Genomic DNA, 15,063 nt, shown 5'->3' with positions numbered 1-15,063 from the left:
AAAGATAAGCTAGGCCTGTCCAGGTAAATCCTGTAGGTTTTGGCAATTAATTTCCAAAATTCAAACCTCAAGTCTTAATGTATATGTAGATTTTTTTCAAGGGAGTACAAAATTGTTTGAAAGATCTGATCTTCTCTCCATACTGTGGTTGTAATTGTAGAAATGTTGGAGCACCTCGAAATTGCCCCACCCCTTCTCCTGGTGAATCTGTGTGAATGTAAAGCTTACATTCTGTCATATAGTTACAGTAACTGAAGCATTTCCATGGGATTTCTGTTACCTAAACATGTTGGGCATAGGCAGTGCCTGAATATGCTCTGGCACCTCTAACAGTTGAAAAATTCTGTAACTCATGATTTTGAATTTCTCTAGTTGAAAATCTGCAGTTACACAGGTGTTATGTTGCAAAAGCTAATTTGAAGTATCTGTGCTACCTTAAATCACAGAACAGAGAGTTCTTCAGCATAAAAGGATGCTGTGCTGGTCTGAATCCAGCAGAGCAAACTCTCAAACTCTCCATAACCTGCGAATGTGCCTCAGGGTTACTTTATTCTTCAGACAAAAATCCACTGGCTGTGCATCATCTTTCTTCACTGGTGCCCAATGGTAGCAGCTTGGGAGCTGCATAGAGCAAATGCACAGAGGTGTTTTCTTTTCGTACTGTGGCTAGTGGAGACATCACAGGACATAGGGTTTGTTTTCCTGTAAAATTGTCCAGTCGCCTTTTGAACCAAGATAAATTCTGGCCATCCCCAATGCATGGCTGTGCTCAAAGACCTGCCCTGCAGACGAAGATGTTGTGTAAAGATCACCTCACCTCATTTTGTGTTCAGTATAATGCCCTCTGGTTCCTGTGTTGGCTGAAGTCTCCTCTTAACAAGTTTTGTATCTGTGGTATGATGGCCTTCCATCATACTCCTCCTTATTCTTTTTTTTCCTGGCCTGACAAACCATCATCTGTTGTTCTTTTTACATAAACTAATTTACATATGTGGTCAAAAATTTATCATTGCTTGCCTTTTTTTCCCCATTGCTAAGCCTGAACTGATCTGTGTTTACATATCCAACTTGGCTTTCAGTTGAAGAAAAATGCAGAGGGAAAAGTCATGTCCCTGTGTAATATTTATGGAATCACATGCATAAAGTGTGAGGAGGTTCTCATTTTTCCCCATTCTTAAAGAGACACAAGAGACTTGAAAAAGCTACATTATAAAATAATGCAGCAGGAATAAACACAAGCTGGGAAGGAAGTGAAGCAGTAGGAAAAAAAGAGAGGAGTAAGATAAATGTCTATATGTTTGCATAAAGGAGAGAGGGAGAGCTATTCAGTTTCGGTGATAGTCATCATTGAATATATCAGAAGATGGTACAACCAACCATTGTTTTTTGGAGGGGAAAAAAGGAAGAATATTCAAGCCAGCCATAACCTTATATCCTCACAGGGTTCAGAGAATTGCTCACATCTGCTTTCAGTGGTTGTGAAGTAAGCAGTTCTGGCCATGGTTTACTCATTACTGCCAGGCTGGAGTTGCATGGTGTGTGAGCCAACAGGCTGAAGGCAGTAAAATTTTTACAGGCCAAATACTGAAAAACTGAAGAGGGAAATGTGGCATAAATGTGAAACAAAGACCAAATTTCATATACTCCAAAAAAAAAAAAAAATCCACAGAGATCCTGGTGTATATCCATGGTCTGGCACTTCAGTAGAAGTTTTTATATCTTTTAGAAAAAATTCTTTGTTGGAATTTAAAAGTAATAGTAGTTAATTCAGTGTACCTAAGAAGATATTTTCCTACCTTAGTTTTTTCTATTGCTGTTAAGGTAGAAACTGCATCAAAATCATTAAGCAAATTGCTCCTTAACATGGCATTCTCCTTGACCCTGACTTATAGACATGAATTTCAAACAGGAAGAAAAACACATGCCTTGGACCCAAAATAATGAGGGGAAAATAACAGAGCTAAAAATTAGGGCAAAGTTACATAGGCAGGAGAGAATAAAAGCATGAGACTCTATGGTCAAAGAAGAGAACAGAGAATGGTAGTTGTACTTCATCTGTGATACATTTGTATCCTGAATACAACAGCCTCATCTTCAGTGACTGGAGATGCAAACAACTAAACAGTGTATGTTTGAAATGCTAGATTAAAGAGGTTTTTTGTGTATTTAATCACAATTTCATCTCTTTTGTATATTTAATTCTTTTCTCCCAGCAGCAAACTGCTAATTGCAGCTCTGCAACTACAGTTGAAAGCTTTTTGCAAGAGGTTTTTGTGAAGATCTTATGTAAAGATGGAGCTTAGCTGTAAGCCAGTGGTGTCTCTTGGTGCAGTTTGAGCAAGCACAGATTGCAGTCCACATCTCTGGGTTGAGAACCTGGAGAGGAGAGTGTCAGAAGTATAAGATGTGGTACAGAGACTAGGGGAAGCTACCTAAGATGAGGTGTTTCTAAGTCAATCTGTCTCATTTAACAAAGAGAAGATGAAAATTGGTTAGACCATGATACATAAGCTGCTGAGGCTCTGAGGCTCCTCAGTGTTTTCATCAGGAGTTTTTCAAGAGTCATGGCTTGGAAGCTTATACTGGATGAATTAACAGGGTAAATAAGGCACACAATCAAATACTTATGGTTATTATTAGCAACAAAGGAATTAATTTTCTGGATGTTATTTAGTTTAGGATTTATCAAACATAAGTTCAGACACGTGCTCTGTAGATGTCTACACCTAAATGGATCAGTGAGAGCTCCCTTTATGGTCCAGTAGAGAGAAACAGGGTAATATGAAGTGCATTCTAGTGTCAATTGTTTGTGTTTGCTGGATCTCCATCCACTAACACAGGCACAAGGTAGTGAGGTGGATGTCAAGGCCTGAGCTAGGCACACCTAGCATGCTTTTGTGGGTGGAAGGTGTGTCTGAGGGCAGGTGCAAGAGTAATATTTTGTGATGTTCATCTGCTGGTTTGTACTGCCTGTAACCTCTCTGATGAAATACATAGCAACTCTCCAGCAAGGCTTTTCTGGAAGACCTGTGGAGCTTCCCTAACCTGGCTTAGGTATGAGTGACCAAGGGGATAGGTGTGTGCACAGGGACAAATTCTGGTAAAAACTGAGCCAAATAGTAATGACAATTTTGATGAGTCATAATGGCTCTCCTCAAGAACTGCCATAGACTGTGTTTTAAGAGGACATTTGAAAATTCACAAAATTGGAGAAAATATGACACTTTTTTGGCACTTCTTGGCGTTTAAAATTTTGCTATTCACAGATATGAAATTTTTCTAATAAAATGTTTTTAACATACCAAAAATAGTAAATTAAGTAAATTGTAGCAGCTTTGAATGACAGAGTGTGAAGGCTGCTGGGTTTGAGGGAATAACATTTTGGTTATAATGTGACTTTTTTACTAATTTTTTTTCTCTAGGCTTCTCCATTGTAGCATAAGGAGAGCAGAATACATGTTTAAGTCATGGAGATTTGATGGTTCTGACTAGAATCAAAAATGTCAGCATTAAATGAAAAAAAACTTTTAATCAACTTATACTGACTTTATGGTCATTCTGTTTGTAGACAGTTGATGTTTCATATTGAGTTTTCTGGCAGAGAAACATGATCTGGTACCAGTAAATAGAGGGAAATGATGCTACTGTTGTACTAATCTATGTTAAGATGCATTTGTGTATATTCTGTTATGCAGCAATATAGCATTGCTTCTGCCTTTTTTCTTTTTTTGTCTTCATTTTCTTTTGTCTGCTTCAGCACTCTTCTTCTATTGCTTACATTGAGTTCCAGGACTGTCATGAACAATTAAATCTAAAAGCTCTGAGTAATTATGGCAGGCAATACTCTAGTAGGTATTTGCAGTTATTTCAGTTGGCATTGATTTCATTGGATTATGTTGGCTATCACTGTGTTTTAGTGCAATATTTTAATTGTTTCTCACAATGAATGTTTCAGCCATTAGAAAAATGGTCTTTGGTGGCTTAAAAGATTTTGCGTTGTATTTTATCTTGGGATAGACTTGCCTTGTTCAAGTCTGTATATAATGGGAGATTTCTACGCCTTCAGGACATCAGAAAGTTGTATCATCTTCCTTTCCAGAATTTTCTCTTGCAGTGCAACTGGCCTAATACATCTTTAATTCAGTTTCACTTACTGGCTGTCTCTCCACATGAATTTGCCAATATATTTAAGGTTCCTCAAAACACGAACATAAGTGCTTTCTCAAAGCTGACATGCCACTTGTTCTTTTGTGGCCGAAGGGCAGACAGTACTTGCTGTAGAATCATAGAGTGGTTTGGTTGAGAAGGACCTTAAAGGTCATCTAGAGGAGATCAGTTTCCTCTGTCATAGGCAGGGACCCCTTCCATAGAAGGTGTTTTGTTGGTTTCCAGAGTGAGATGGGCAGACATGCAGTGATAATTAAGTCCTTTATATGAATTACAATATTACTGCAAATTTTCTTAATCAAGCCTGATAGAGTGAGATGCATAGGGCTTTTGCACAAGCACAGACAATCATCATTAAGTCCAAGATGGCAAATTTAAGAAATGTATTACCGGAACTTGGTTTGCACTAAAATTATCTTAATTCAAATGTCAAGAATAGTTTTGTTTGTTGAACAAATGTGATGTACATCTGCTCAGCTTCAGACTTGAGGGATATCATTCGGATCTGTTTATACTGTCCAAGTAGTTTTTCCTTTTAGCTAGACGTGGCTCACTTTAAAAATTTCATCTCCTCAAATAATTTCTACCAGTGTTTCTCATCAGACCATAAGTGAAGATTTTAACAACCAGGGTTGAAGGAGTTTTTTAACCACTGTTTTTAACCAATGTTTTTATGTGTTATTCTAAAAAAATGATGGAGCAGAGATTAATGAATGCAATGAATACTCTTCCAACCCAAGGGAACAGTTGAATCAAAGTGTAGTCTGCAAAATGTAGAATATACCAAAGCACAGGGAAATCAGGCTTCATACTGTGCAAGGCGTTGGAAGTCTGTACCTTGCCTGTGGAAGAGTTACAGGCATTATTTTGTATAAAACATTGCCTTTTCTGCTCTCTGACTGCATATCATCAATCCTGAATTTAAAAGAAGGGGGAAAAATAAACCAGCAAGTAGTTAGTTATACTCATGTGAAAGTGTAATGGGTGCTCCTCATCAAAACACCACTCAAACTATGAAATTACTGCAGTTTGTGGGAACTGAGAATCTAGTTCCTTATGTTTTCTGTGCCATATGCAGAAATGCTGTAAGTTGTGCTCTATGGTAAATACTTGGTCCTCAAACTACAGTTTGATTTCATTTTCATGTAGTCTTTACAAGGATCAGGTATGCCAGAAGGTGCTATACTTATTTAATGCAAAGATTTGCACTGATTCTATCTGCTGACAGGGTTTACCCAGAGCCCCAAACAGGAAGTTTTGCTATATTTCAGACATTTTTCCCCCACAATTCACTTATCCCCTCCTTCCAGCCTAAACACACACTGTGCATGCTTTTCAGATCGAGTAAGTGAGAGGTTGGGTGACAAATTAGACTAAAAGCATCTGTTTCTCCTTCTATGCTGGAAATGCTGAGACAAAAATATACATACAGTGAGTTAGTACATTTATCTAACATAATTTTGGAGATGGTGCTTCACTAGCTGAATTGTCCCTGAAATTAGGCTACTACTGAAAATACATTTTGCATTTTATAGGAGACTGAAAGAAAGTAGTAACACAGATGTACTGTAGACAACATAAAGACTCCTTGAAAGTGCATGGCCAATCTGTATTTTAGTAACTGAACATATTGAATAGAGTTTTTAACTGGGTCTGAGGATTTTTTTTTTATGTTATCATGCTTGAAGATTAGAATTTTTCTGTTTGAATAAAGGTTTTCAGCATACTTGCTGGAAAGCAGCTCTGTGGAGAAGCACCTGTGGGTACTGGTGGATAACAAACTGTCCATGAGCCAGCAATACCCTTGTGACCAAGAAGACCAATGGTATCCTGATGTTCACTAGGAAAAGCATTGACAACAGCTTGAGAGAGATGATCCTGCCCCTTTACTCTGCCCTAGTGAGGCCACACCTGCAGTGCTGTGTCCAGTTCTGGGCTCTTCAGTGAAAAAGAGACATGAAGCTCCTGAATTGGGTCCAGTGGAGAGTGACAAAGATGATTTAGGGACTGGAGCATCTCTTATGAGGAAAGGCTAAGGAAACTGGGCCTGTTCAGATGCTGGAAGAGGTGACTGAGAAAGGACTTAGTCAATGTCTCCAAGTGCCTGAAGGGAGGGTACCAGAAGGATGGACCAGGTTCTTCTCAGCGGTGCCAAGCAACAGGACAAAAGAGACTGAGCAGATGCACAGGAAATTCCACCTGAACATGAGGAAGAAACTCTTCACTGTGCACATGGCCATACACTGGAGCAAGTTGCCCAGAGAGGCTGTGGAGTCTCTGTCACTGGAGATACTCAAGCACTGTCTGGATACTGTCCTGTGCTGTGTGCTCTGGGATGGCCCTGCTTGAGCAGAGAGGTTGGACCAGAGGATCTACTGTGGTCCTTTCCAACCTGATCCATTTTGGGATACTGTTTAGGAAACTGTATTAGCAAATAGTTGCCCTTACAGTCAAGCTTCTAGAATCTGACTTGGGGCCCCCAGGATTTAGGATTGTAGCATTTCAGTCCTTTGAAATTATTTGTCTGGCATCTTACAGTTTATCAAGCTATAGATACTGCTTTCCAAATTACTGTAAAGATACTGCTTTCCAAATTTATGTTTTCTTCTGTGCTCTTTATGAATATTGTACTTGAGTGTTTGCATTGGAAAATTAAAAGCCAGGTTGCTGCTTAGAAAAAGAGTAATAATCTTTTTTATGCTAAGAGTACTGTAAGATTTTCTTGTATGATATAATCTCACATCTAGCACCTGTAGTTTCAGATGCTTAGAATCTCATTCATCATAAAATGCTCAGGTTGTGTTTGGATCAAGGCGGTTCTCCTAGGGTCAGTAAAATCCTGACCGTTTTCAGACCAGGATTTTCAAGAAATATTGTATGCTCAGTATTAATAAATTTAAATGAATGAAAATTTGTAGTACTGAGACCATAATAAGGTTCTGTTTCTCATGTCTTAGAGAATACTTGCAGAGAAAGGAGAAGAAGATTAGTATGTATTATATCAGCTTTCCCCTGAGTAGAGAACCAAAGGTTCATTCTGATAACTTGTGTGGTATTAAGTAGATTATGCTTTGTAAGTACTAAGGTTTAAAACCTAATTCATGAAGCCAACAAGTAATCTTAAAAGATGTCTAATAATAACAATTTCAATTGAAAATGCATTTTTTGGCACAGATAAAAAGCAAAAGGTCATGCTGATGTAGTGTGTGGTGTTCTTAGTTGCCCTGTACTGCTGCTGAAAAAAGGAGAATACTTCTGCTCAATAAACTTTCAATATATCAAAAAACCTAAAAGCATGCTTAATTTAATAGTTTTCATAATACCACATTTTCCTGGTTGGCAAGAGAAATGTGTAGCATTTGGTAAGGCAGCATTAAGTATCTTGAATCATCTGTATGAGTGTGATAAACAAAAGGGTTTGTATTCCACATTGTATTGTGGATCACCTCTTTCTCTTTATGAGTGCTTTAGTTTTTAAAGGAGACACTAGTTACATGTTCAGTTAAAATAAATGCCAAACTTGTTCTTTGCTAAATGCCCCTGAAGAATGGATGCAGAAAGACTGCAACTCAAACTATACAGGTGCTTTTGTTTTATGGATTTTTTTTCTCCTTTCTTAAGGAGTTGGAGTAGGAATTCATAATTCCATTTAGTAGTACTTCTTTTTTTAAAATTGTGGCTCACCATCACTGGCAGAATTCACATTCTTTGCTTACTTGAACTTTCAGTCTACAAAGCCACAGCTGTTCTTACTGTGCTTTTGCCAGTGCTGTGATATACCAAGTAGGAAAGGGATTCTGTTCTCAGCTGCACCACTGTAAAATATAGTTATATATGTGACACATTTCCATTTACATTAGTTGAATTTCTCTGGATTTTCATGGCTGTAACTGAGATTAGTTTTTTCAAAGCCCAACAACATCTCTTACTTAAATCCCTACCCATTGCAGCAATTCTTTGTGGCAAAAGATGCACATAATCCCATATTTGGATTTCAGTTAGAAGTTCCTTTTTGCACAGGCACATGACTTTCTACACAACTCTCCTTTTCACACTGCAGTTGTAACTGTGCTCTCAGGCACTTGCAGCTGAAGCAAATAAAGGATTTGAGGACCTAAGACAGGACAAATGTCTTTATCCAGCACTGGATAAAGCTTCTACACTTCTGCCACTGCTCCTGTCTTCCTCCATTGCTGCTCAGTTTTGGAGGTCCAAGTGCTGTTTGGACTAGACAGATGTGCTGGGATGGCACTCCTGGCATGCATAGCATGGTGCCTTGCTTGGGCTTGCATCAGGCACAAGCTAGAAGTGTAGCAATCCTTGGGGATCCCAAACGAAGAAGCAGCCTCAGCTCGTGCCTGTGTAACTCTGACTGGGTGGGGCTTTTCATGACATTCCATACCTTGTCGTAGATATCCTGGCAGTGGCTGCTCCATAATTTTTATATCATAGCTTAACATTTGTCATGCTTACCTGAGAAGTGGAAGCCATTGGAGCCATTTCCTCTTTCCTGAGGAAAATCAAATTTGTCTCTACTTCACTAAAACATCTTCTAACTACCTAAGAAGTTTTCCATCTTCTGGAGACGCCTCTGTTTTTTTGCACTCTCCAACATGCAAAGATAGCCAGCAAGTTATCAGTAAGATGTTTTACTCATGCTTAGAGCACTGGATCCAGTCAGACATTTCAGTTGTCTTTTTTTACTACTAGAACTCAGGATTTGTTCACTGATGGTTTGGTGGAGTTGCTCTGGAAGACTTCCTCTTTTGGATGAACACAGTAACCACAGAGCTATTTTGTAAAGGTAGAGTAGCACTGCTCTTTAAAAAGTGTTTGCTTTTTTTCATTTGGCATCATCTTTTTCTAAATCTCACCTGTAAGATTCTGAATTTATGACAGATTTTGAATTGTGGTAGTTTCTTCCTTATGAACAGATGAGGCTGATGAGCAGTATTGCTTAAGCAGAACTGATCTGATAAGTGAAACAAAGTTGCCATATACCCAGAAATTCAGGAATCCCACAATTTGTATGAGTAGGTCGCCTGATGAATTTGTGATACAGGTCTTTGGCTGGTTTTCTACCTGGTTAAAGGTCTTGTATACTCTGAGTTTGGGAAAATAAGAGCAGAAGTTCAGTAAACATAACATTTCAGATGGCATTATGAGATGTCTGTATTTGTTCTTGCTGCAAAGTTCCAGGTTCACTTCTGAAGATCAGGAGCATACAAGTTGGACAAATCTTGGACTGAGTTTGGGTATTCTGGACAAAATGGGTTTACTCTCCAAGTTAGGCCAGAAAAGGAAAGAAATGTATTAATACTTCAGTATTTTGTTTTCATTATGAAACATTTTATCTTTTGGGTAAATACTTTATTTTAACTATGAAAGAGTTATAGGAGAGTCATAATACTTTGCGGTTTGATTGTTTCCCATTCCGTTGGAAGAAAATGATAACAAGACTTGTTTACAGAATTTAAACAAATACCTTTCATTAATGTAATATTTTGGTAGTGTGCAAAGCTGTGACAAAAATGGAAAATCCTGGATACTAAATGTGTACATCTACCTTCTACCCTGATACCAAATCATGTCAGTGTTGCTGTGAAGCACATGCAGTTTGTGGAACAGGATGTTGTATATGTACTTTACCTACAGGTATATGTACTTAATAGGTGATAGAAAAATAATTTGAAAAAATAAAACCCCTTGAACTGAAATTGTTAGTTCCTAGGAAAAGGGTGATTGATATTTTTCTGATAGCAGTTAAGAGAAAAGGCATTCCCATTTTAGAAGGAGAACTTTATTGAGTGAAATTTTCATAGCGATCCAAAAATATTGATGTGCTGTATCATTGCAGACAGACTTTAAACTTTGTCATTTGTCTCTTGCTGTAGGCACGTGGAAATGTCTCTGACTGTGCACCTGTATATTATGTTGAAAACTTTAAGCTCCAGATTTGTTGGTTGGGCTTTGAATTTGTCCTTCTTGAAAGAGATATCAATATGAGTATCTTTTCCAATTGTTCTCAGTGTATGTTTTATACTAATATCCATCATACAAAACAGGGGTTAGAAAACAAAAATTCTTCCCTGGATATATTACAAAAAGCAATGACAGAGAAGAGTACCATTTATCAGCCAGTTTAGCTTAATTTCAGTGGGATTGATGAAAATAAAACTGTAATTGAGCCTGTTCAGTTTTCTGATTTCCCTAGAGGTAGTATTAGTTTGCTCTTTCCTTAAAAATAGAGAAAAAAATCACTTCATAAACAATTGTCCTTTTGTGTGAAGGTTCAAGCACAAGTGCGACACGCAAAACTCAACTTTGACAAACTGAAGACTGATGTCTGTCAAAAAGTGGATCTTCTGGGAGCCAGCAGATGCAACCTCCTTTCTCATGTGTTAACAACATATCAGGTATCCAAGGAAAATGTTGACCTCTGAAAGAATGTTTTCCTGTTAATGTGGCTTTTTAAGAGGTTACCATGGCAATATTCAACCATAAGAATATGTAGCTAGTGTTGGAGGGAAGATGAGAAATTTGCACTGAAACAGATCACTGAAAACAGATTTGTGTTAACATTGGCACTGAGATTTTACCCTGTCTTACAGACAACACTGCTTCATTTTTGGGAAAAAACTTCACACACAATGGCAGCCATCCATGAAAGTTTCAAAGGTTATCAGCCATATGAATTCACTATGTTAAAGGTAAGGAATATATAGATATATATGTTTGCCCGGTGATAACCAGTAAGAGATCATACAAGAGTGCAGGAAGCATATGTTGATATTTTTTTCCATATACTTTCTGACACTTTTATCCCTGTTTTGTCTTTTCATTTAAATACAGGTTTTTTGTTTAATGTCCTTCTGACCAGCTGTGCTGGTGGGTTCTTCTCTTACCTTCCTGTTTGCTTTGATGCAAAAAACTATTTCAGTCTAATTTGTGTAGGTAGCCTGTATTGTTGCTGGGTATTTATTTTCCATGCTCTTTTGTATCTAAAAGGTTGATTATTTGAACAACACATGGGATGATTCAAGATTTATAATAACATTTAGACACCTTGGAGAGGAACTTGGAAAGAAAATGCACCTGCTTTGGTGTACCCTTGTGATGGAAGAGGAGGGACATTTGGGGATGCTTTGTACCTTTTGAACTTCCTCCTGTGAAAAATTTCACCATGATTTAAATTTGAAATCAGATTGGGAATCTATGATAAAGAAATACCATCTATATTGAGCCCACGCATGTGGCAAGCAACCCCTTGAAGCAAAACCTAATTGTAAAAATGGCTGGGAATATTGTAGTGTGTTTAGGATGCAGCCTTTGTTATGAAAATCTTAACCAATTATATTACTCACCTCCTGCACTAAAAGATGTTATTTCCTGTTTTTGCACTGATATGTATGGTGATAAATGATGCTAATCAGGGGATAGTTTAAAACTCTAGGATTTTATATAATTCTGTGCTTTCAGAAAACAGCTGCTTGTGAGTGAGACTGTGTTACTGGCTTTTAGTATCAGGGTTTTTTTTTCTTTCGGTCTCTGGAGTGTGGGGTTATTTTCTATACCAAAGTCTTCTCCATGATCTCTTGTCCCCAGCAATTAGTTTCTGATAGTTTGCATTACATAATTGCTAAGGTGATTAGATCAAAATCTGGTGATTGCATCAGGTGAGATTGTGTTGCCTAAGAGAATAGATGTCTGCTGCTACTTCAGTTGCATTCCAGGGTAAGTGACCTCTGCTTGTCACTTCTGGAGGGCGTGGTGAGTCCCATCTCACCTCTGCTACACCTGGGTGTGGAATGACAATAGGTGATTATGGTTAGGGAACTGATCCCTACCTGTCATATCATATGTTCATGCCAGAGGAACTATATATTAAAAAGGAGCTGCAAACTAATTTTACATTGAGATTATGAGGTATTATTTTTTAATTATGTATGGTAGATAGCTATGGCTGATCTAAGGTAGTGTAGTTTCTGATGGAGAAATTTTTGGTCTAAAAATGTACCCAATGGAGATGCCATGTCTGTTGCTGACGTTATGCATTAAAATATAAAATCAGAATATATAGTGGATTAAAATACACATCAAATATTTGTGCCCATCTCTACATTTAATTGGAAGTTACTTCTTTTATACTATGTCCCCCAGCCTGATACCAGGCAGGGGCAAATAGTCTAAAAGAAGTAACTTCCAACCCCTTCTCAAAGGGATCTGCCTTAAATGGAAATTTTGAATTTTATGCTTGCAAATCATTTTTGTCTTTTATGATCCCATAAAAGACAAAATCTTGCTCATACAAATTAAACTGAATGAAACTGAGGATATGTGAATGTAGGATTAGTGTTCTACTTTAAAACAAGAAATTAATGCAAGTTAATATTTAATTTAAATATAGATTGTTTTACTGAAAAATTAAGAGGTGCTATGTACTAGAAAACTGCTCTTCGTATTTTGTAGTATAAATACATATTTGTGTATCAGGTTTACCTCAGGAAAGAGACTCTGAAATGCCTCTCGGGATTGTTTCTGGAAAGAAAACATTGTCTTTAGAGATGTTTGCCAAACTCCCTTAATGAAAAGCAGCCATTTGTTTTCTTTGCTTCAGGGTATGTGCAGAGAGCAGTATAATTGTGCTATTGCAGCTGTATTTTGTAACTCTTGAGTTTTGTGCTTGATGAAAGATGATTATTAATGTGCTAACAGCTCTATGTATAGTGATGTAAAAGTATCTGGTACTGTATCCATCACTTTACTATTACAGATGATGGGCTGCTGTTTTGGTAAAGCCCTTAAGGTTTCATTGTCTTGAAATTAACATATATCAAATGAATTAAAGTTTATTTCAGGGGCTGCTTTTCATGAATAATACCTTTTTTAAATTTCTGTTACCATTTATTTGCCTTAGTTACTTAAATGATATTTAGTTGCATTCTTTAAATTTAAATGCTAGAATACCAAACTTTCAGAAGAGTTTGTATTAGAAATAATAGCTGCACTGGTAAGAGAGTCAGAAGGCAGAAATCTCAGTGCATCTATTTATTTCTGTGTGAAGTGGAATACTGCTGCCTGAGCTCCTTACATGGACTATTTCCTTGGAGTGCTCTGTCCAAACAGGTACTACCACACTGTTGCCTTCTGCTGACCTCTGCTGCAGTCTGGTATCCTCTCTTGTTTCTTTACTCATAGACAAGATTGCCTATGATTTTGCATCTCTTAAGGGTTTTGGGGGAGATGTGATATTTCTTTTCTTGATAGGAAGAAATTCTGAGACAACCTGCTTTTCCTCGTCCTCTTCAGTTCTCCCCCCAAATGAAATATGTTCAATATTTTGTCTCCTCAGTGCTGTTGCACTTTTTCATAAATGTTGTTACATCTTGGAATGTATGCCTGGCTCTTGAAACTGCCCTTAGCTGTGTTGCTTTGATTCTGTCTCTGTCAAGAAGTGCACTAGTCGTCCAAGGCACTTGGGAGGAGCTGTGGGTGAGCTGAGTGCAATGTCAACACTGCTGAGTTAACTGCAGAGCGCAGATTTTAGGTGCAATCCAGATGATCTTGGCTTGACTTGAAAGCAGCCCAGATGCAGGTAAAGGAATTTAGTGAGTGAGTAGCAGTCAGAAATAGAGCCTGACCTGGAACCAGAGTTAACTCTACAGTGGAGGAATCTCTTATCAGTTGGATACTTAGTCTGAGTCCTGGAGCAGGTGAAATATCCCTGGGTGACTTTTGGTGTTAGAAACAAACACACCGGGCAAATTGAATGATTGTGAACTTGCTCTGCTAGTGTGTAAGGTCTTACTCTGACTTCTGTAGTAAAAGAGAGATCTAAGAAGCTAGGAAGATAGGTTTCTAAATATGCAAGGATCCTACTTCAAGCCACAAATGTGGTGTAGCTCACAACAAAATCCATTGTAGCCCACATGAGCAGCCAGAAGAGTGCTGTGAAGTTACACATCTGTGTGCTCTGAGCAGCCAAGTCAGGGGTATGTCCAGATGAAATGTGCTCTCTTTGATCTGAACTCAGTCTGTCTTGTCATAACTCTGTTAATCACTGCACTTTCTAGATGGTGAGTCTTCTTCCCTTCCTTCTAATGTAACCTAAAACAATTAAGAGAATATAATGGTTTTATTTCTATGCCTGCTGACAATAGTGATCACATTACTGTGGGTTTCTGTTTAGGAAATGGTTGACTGTGGCCTTTTTAACATTGTTTCATTTCATACTCATTCTCTACCTTTTTTAAATCTTTTTGAAAAGGTGCCTCAGTTTGGAGTGAACCTCAGGATGCAGAGTAGAGGAAAATAATTTCATTATTTGGTATCCAATTTTGAGTCCAAATCAAGTTGTTAGGTGGAATTATTGCATCAAAATACAGCTTCTGATTATCAACAATTTTATAATAATTGCCATTGAAACCAAAGCTGTATTTCAGAGCTATGTTTATTTTTCTGATACAGGAAATAGTAACTGCCATTATTATCATGCTGTTTCCTTCCCGAGGTACTTGTGAACTCCATTTCTATATGCTGTTTCCGTGGTTTGATCACAGTCCTTTAAATACGGATTTCCTGAAATACTGACAAAGGAAGCTTCTTAAAATATAGATCCTTAAAGAAAGATTATTATTTCCCTGGGTTTTTTTGGTTTTGTTTGTTTGGGGTTTTTTTTTTGTGAATATACAGGATTTACTTCTAATAATTTTCCTTAACTTGTATAGCTAGGCAGTGGTCCGAGTAATTCTGGTTTTTGTCTAAAACCTTTACAACCCTTTTTGGAGCAACCCTTTTGCCTGCCTCCCTTGGTGGCGGGCACAGCACCACAACTGTTTGACCATCACCTCCTGATTCAGTGGGCTGTGTGTCCTCTTGTGAAGATGTCCAGGTGGT

The 15,063-nt window shown here is 37.8% G+C and overlaps 1 protein-coding gene across 6 annotated transcripts in view; it reads left to right on the top strand.

Annotated features, from left to right (window-relative positions):
* The window catches only part of ICA1 (islet cell autoantigen 1), a 66,236-nt gene that overhangs the window by 31,894 nt on the left and 19,279 nt on the right, over positions 1-15,063 (top strand). For all 6 annotated transcript variants that reach the window (XM_058824843.1, XM_058824817.1, XM_058824853.1 and 3 more), the window contains exons 9-10: positions 10,458-10,583; positions 10,779-10,877. In XM_058824843.1, coding sequence (XP_058680826.1) covers positions 10,458-10,583; positions 10,779-10,877 — 225 coding nt within the window. The remainder of the gene's footprint in view (positions 1-10,457; positions 10,584-10,778; positions 10,878-15,063) is intronic.

Source organism: Ammospiza caudacuta, chromosome 1 (assembly GCF_027887145.1).
Source record: "Ammospiza caudacuta isolate bAmmCau1 chromosome 1, bAmmCau1.pri, whole genome shotgun sequence".
Classification (NCBI taxonomy): domain Eukaryota; kingdom Metazoa; phylum Chordata; class Aves; order Passeriformes; family Passerellidae; genus Ammospiza; species Ammospiza caudacuta.
This window is presented reverse-complemented; position numbering and strand designations above follow the sequence as displayed.